Here is a 6,000-nt window from a genome sequence, read left to right as displayed (position 1 = left end):
GACTGAGTGCCATCCTTGATCTACTCTCTCCCTCACCCCATAGTCAAGCAACTGTGAAGTCCTGCTCACTTTAATCTCTTAACCATTCTCTGATTTCACTTATATGTGTTTCTTTTTCCAGTGCCCTTATTTGAAAGTCCAGACAAACATTAACTTATCAGGAGCTCTACAACTGGCTCTTCTCTGGTCATTCATAATTGCTTGTGTACCCACTGCAGTCAGAATGATCTCTTTAAAAGCCAAGTCTGAGAATGTCATGCCATTACTTGAAAATATCTGCTTAATGTCTGGCTCTACCAAGGGAATGTACTCTGTTTTGTTCAAGTATATCATCAACGTTCAATATATGTTTGTTCAGTGATACATAATAAGAAAAAGAATCAAAAATTGTTTTACCACCTACAAATAAACGTTATATTTTCCTTTGACATGTAGGTAAGGACTTCTCCAAATATGACACTGTTTAGTTTAAAAGTTTATAATCAACATGGCCAGAGCTTATAAGTAATATCACTTAATGTGTGCACTTAATGCAAGAGGTGTGCACTTAATGCAAGAAATTATTTCCTGGGATTGAGCACTTAATGCAAGAGGTGTACACTTAATGCAAGAAATTATTTCCTGGGATTGAGCACACTAATTTATCCAGCTCAGGCCTCTGTTCTGAGAATCACACGTGAAAGGGCAAAGAAAGAAATGTTTTCTATGACCTGGTCAGTTAATCATATGTTTTCTGAGTGACTATTAGATGCCAGATAGGATGGGCTATCCAGTGGAGGGAAGTGGGAGTCAAGGCCTCTGGTAATTATGAGCGATGGCAGAATACGGCAGATGCCAGAAAGATATCTAAGATGTCGGGGTGCAAAAGAGCAAGGTGGACTCTAACCCAACCAAGGAACTAAGAAAACCAATGTGGGCAGGAGACTTCTGAAAGCTCTGAAGGAGGTTAGAATTAATTTGGATAGAAACTGGGGAGAAAGTATTTACAGGGAAAAGAATAATCTGAATGAATATTGACCTGGCATAATGTAATTGGCACCATTACCTTGACTTGTGAGAGGTTACAGAGGCCTCAGCGTGGGCGGTGGCTTGGGTGGCCGCGAATGGAAATGTACAAAACATACACGGACAAAATAATGTGTCAACACTGATCTACCAGGTTTTATGGGTTGGGAGATGGTGATAAAAGCACGAGGAATGAAAAAAGGGCTGCCAAGGTCCTCCCAGCCCCTAAGATGCCTGTGCCAATAAAGGGAATAACAAAGCTAGAAGGAGACTGTGGGGTTAGGGGTCCTGAACACATGGAGGGAAAGATAATGCTGAATTTCCGAACTGCTGAGGAAGAGATGCCTGTAAGACACCAAGCAGGACTGGAAGAACCACGAGAGCTTGGCCAGACTTCAACATTCCTACTAAATTATCTTGAACTATCACACTGTGAAAACCATAATCCATAAATTTTATCTAAAGCATCGCCGAACCTTTCATACGAGTTTGACTACTTTTATGAATCTTAACATTTTACTTGCAGATAGCATTCATTTTTAACAACCCATGCCTACTTAATCAATTAACAATTGTTTTCCATACAGTTTATTAAAGGTTCATTCTGTCCTTGCTCTTGCATCCCAGCTACTGTTTGTGTCCTAAACTTAATGCTGAAAATTCCAGTCGGACTACAGAAGAGATAAGTCTAACTAATGATGCCTTATTTTCAGGCGAATTATTTCATTTTGAAATTCTATTGCAAGAGAATAACAATAAAGTATTGGTTCCACTTTTAAATAAATAAGGGGTTATTTTGCTGCTGAAAGTTTTCATTCAAATGACTGATCAGATCTCACGTGTCTGTTTAAAAATGTCTGACTTAGGTCCTTACAAAATGACAGACTATGATAAACTAGATGGTAGCTGGGAGTGAGACAATGAGGCATTGTTTACACAGAAGATTAACTGGTTTAACAAAAGAGGTTCTTGGGTATCTATTGTATGTACAACTCAGAGATTTACTGGAGCTTCTATAATTTCTGCAAGGTTCTTTTTCAGCCAGCTTCATTAACTTGAAGTAAATCAAATCATGCAGAAATCTGGCTCAGCCAGAAAGCAACCCAGGAAGATAGAATATGAAGAAAAACAGACACAGGGTGATAAGGTTTAGAATCTTTGGCATTTTTCATAAACATTTTGTTTGAAGATTATTAAATTACAACCCAGAGAGAGAGAGAGAGAGAGAGGGAAAAAAAAAACAAAACAGTAAAACTCACTATTAGATCTTTTTACCTCAAGTTTTCTTTACAATACATATATAATATATATATATTATATATATATATATATATATATATATATATATATAAATCTGCACATACAAAGTACATGTCAACAAAATACAGTCTTTACAACTTAAATATTATTTGAACAGAAAGGTATTCGTATACATTTTATATATGCATAAAAATTGGGATTTTTACTTGGAGGGGGTTACGGTGAAACGGTGAAGACTGATATACTCAAAAAGACTTTGGGGTGGTACTTTTTTAGGAATGGGGTTCTGAGATATATTTTTATTATGTGTAGCCTATTTTGCTCAGGAACAAAAGATCCATTTGGATTGCTACAGCATTTTCACTTTCTTAAAAACGCAGGCAAATGAAGGGAGTATGACAATCAGATAAGCAGCCACATGCATTGGTCCCTTGCTGCTCAGCCTTTATCTTTCAAAACACTTCTCAGAATTCATTCATTCATTCCCCTCCCCCTCTTCCTCCAGCTATAATATTGAGATTTTACTTGGGAGATAAGCAAAAAGTCAAGTCAGAAGAAATGGCTATTTGAGGCAACCACATACTTTCAGGAAACCTTCAGGTTTTGGGTGAATGATCCCTTGGGGCCTTCCTGGGACATCCATTGCCAGCAACGGACCATGATGCAGGCTGGCATCCAGCACCAAGCAGCTTACTGAAATTTTACATATAGGTCTTTGGTAATTACAGCTGAAAGGTCCCTAAAGAATGGGGCTAATCCTGGTAATTATTTAAAACATTCTATTTATAATATATATTATTTGGGTGGACGGTGACTATCTATCAAGGACTTGTTAACTCAGAGAAAAAAAAGGACTCATGAACAATCATCCGAAAGGAGTGTAGGGGTGGGGAGTGAAAATAACTGAATCTTAATGAGAATCTGTCGGATGTGTGGAAACGAGTTCAAAGTCATGCTCAATCCAAGTGGCCTCCTGGCTGTTCTCAAGGAGGGTGCTCAGACCCATGGAAGCCTTGCTTTATCTCCTACTTGAGAAGGGATGTTAGTCTTTTACCATCTCTGGGTTGTTCCCTTTTGCTGGGCTGACTCAAGATGCAACCAGGACACTCCTGCACATGGATGCACACACATGTGCGTGCATCTGTGCCACGAAGAAGGGGGAGGATACAGACAGGGCTCCACACAGCACGCATTTCAGACTGACACCACGGATACCACTGAACGAGAGAGAATATTGGTCTAATCGACCCAACACGGAATCGGGTGCTGGCGTCCAAAGTCGGTGTGTGTCCTAGAGTGCGCTGCGCTTCTTCCGAAGGGGGCTCTGGCTGCTGCCGGGCTTCAACTCTGCATACTGCACCTGTGAAAACAGACAGATGTGACGCTGGCAGTTAGGTAACCCTAGCTCACCACAGTGTGCTAATGGCTCCCCGAGGACACACCAAGGCAAAGGAAGGAAGGTTCAAAGGTAATGAATCATTTTCTAAACACAGGAACATGGAGGGATTAATTGCAGGAAGGATTTGAAGAGTCATGCATCATTTCTTGAAACCAAAATATTAAAAGCAGATTTTTCTAATGAGATGCATGGGTTTCTGGGTTTCTACCTGCTCTCTGCACTGCTGGATGGTTTTAGTTCTGTGTATGCCCGTGTTCAACCAGAAAAGAGCTTAATAACAGCCTCTTGGGAATGTTTATCTTAGTATATGATACAGCAACTTACTAAGAATTATTCATTTAGAAATATCTAAAATCTTGGGGTAAAAAATCTCTGCCAATTACATACATTTCTTTTGCCAGAGGGGGGAGAAATGTTGAAATTAATGCTGGCCCCAGACTAATAAAGATTTCTCTTATAAATGAATTTCATTTACAGTGTAATGGCTAAAACATCTGTGACAAATATGAGCACGTGGGGAGTCCCAAGTGGCAAACTGTGTACTGTGTTATTAGCAAGTGCTCTTGGAGATACACAGAGATCTTACTAGCTTACTGTACATCTTCCTCAAATGCTCTTTTGTTGTATCCCTCTGTATTCATGCCAACTCCAACTGGATGACCTCGCTCAGGGCTGGTGCTCAAACTGTGCACAGATAATCCTTAGCGGGGGCTTGATGGGAATTTCCATTCTTCAAGGATGCAGGCACAAACTCACATTGTGACTCAAGTGATGGTATGTTGCAGTTGTACTGCTTTGGTGTGGGGGCTTTGATAGGCTGATGGCGGAATGGCTTTATTTAAAGTATTGTATTACAGACCACATGTGCTCACTATTTTGAGTATTTGTGCCAAACTCCCCAAGGACATCCTACCCCATCACATAAACTGAGCTACACTTGGTGGAAAGCAGATATGTGAAAAAACCATGCTTTCTTTAGAGTGTCTTGTGAAGGTCCCCTAGGGGATGACACGCCTGCCAATCTCCAGGGCCAAACAAACAGGGGCCAAGTTACTATTTTACAATCATGCAATGCAATGTTAACAAGGAAATTCATATTTATAGAATGCATTTTAATAGATAATTATATCATTAAATGAAGGTTAAAAGATAAAGCATCACAAGGTCTATTTTAATCTCTAGAAGTTGGAATGAAGGGGAAAGAAACTCTCCGGGGCCTTTCAGCCTTATGTCTCTGCAATCCACCCAGAGCTGCTGGGAAATGAATTATGGTACAGTGGCCTAGAAATTGATACTTAATTTGGGATTCTCTCAGACAATAAAAGATTGTGTCTTTGATCGTCATGATGGCATTTCATGCCACGGTCTCCCCATCTACCTATTCTATGATTTCTCTTCTCCATTAGAGAGGTCTTTGCCTGTCCTCCCGCCTCTGGATTTATAGCAGCCTGATCTGCCAGGGCCTGAATTAGGCTGCTCTATGGACTTTCCGGTATTGTTGCCTTGGTTAACCTCTGTGTATCCAAAGAAAAGGGACACTGCTGGACTAAGTGACCATTACCTGTGAATAATACTTCTGACTGATCTCAAATTATTGCATGCTGTCTCTGCCTCTATGTGTATTAGAGTAAGTGGGGGGCTTTGCCCTCAGCATCTTTAAGTCTTCAAAGGGAAAGGGATAGGAGGGTGGCCTAGGAGATAACCAGGGCAAAGAAGAATCAAAAGAGTAATCCTCTTGCCCCCTACTTTCCATAGAATGCCTGCCATCCGGAAGAGGAAGAAAATAAGCAGGCCTCCCCCAGCTCTGGATCTCACGCTCTCCTACTCGCTGAGCCCATCTTATCCTCTTTGGGAAGGCAAACGATCAGAAAAGGGACAAACCTCACTGCACTACAGCCTCACAGTGTGAGTTCCAGATCATTCTTAAGTAGCTCTTTTTCAGGATAATTTTCCCCAATCATCTCATGCTTCTGGACAAAGGTTTTCTTGCCACCTCCTTGCAAGGCAGTCCTCTTTAAGGATTTTCTGATTCTTTATCTCAATGACTCACACAAGCACAGCCCTGTGCTCCTCTGGCTCTGGGGCAGGCCAGACTTCGGGGTCGGGGCCCCTGTTGCGGGTGAGCGTTCATTACATACCTTTTGAACATCAGACGGTACTCTGGAGAGGAAGTCTAGTAGCTCATTGTTGTCGATGGCGTAGGGATTTCGAAGCTTCTTAGTAAATTTATTTATGCCTGAAAAACAGAAATATCGGGAGATCTCTGTCTGTCTGTTGATGTCTCTCTATCCATCCATCTATCTTTAAAAACTCACCTGACTGGGAGAGGGGAAGCA

The 6,000-nt window shown here is 41.0% G+C and overlaps 1 protein-coding gene across 1 annotated transcript in view; it reads right to left on the bottom strand.

Moving 5' to 3' along the window:
- Nucleotides 1-3,556: 3,556 nt before the first annotated feature.
- The window catches only part of MCTP2 (multiple C2 and transmembrane domain containing 2), a 190,938-nt gene continuing 188,494 nt past the window's right edge, over nucleotides 3,557-6,000 (bottom strand). The window contains exons 21-22 of the mRNA XM_007463535.1: nucleotides 5,803-5,900; nucleotides 3,557-3,625 (exon numbers count right to left, since the gene is read on the bottom strand). Coding sequence (XP_007463597.1) covers nucleotides 3,557-3,625; nucleotides 5,803-5,900 — 167 coding nt within the window. The remainder of the gene's footprint in view (nucleotides 3,626-5,802; nucleotides 5,901-6,000) is intronic.

This window comes from Lipotes vexillifer, unplaced genomic scaffold (assembly GCF_000442215.2).
Source record: "Lipotes vexillifer unplaced genomic scaffold, Lipotes_vexillifer_v1.1 scaffold665, whole genome shotgun sequence".
Taxonomy (NCBI): Eukaryota; Metazoa; Chordata; class Mammalia; order Artiodactyla; family Lipotidae; genus Lipotes; species Lipotes vexillifer.
Note: the sequence above shows the minus strand (reverse complement) of the source record. Positions and strands in the feature narration are given on the sequence as shown.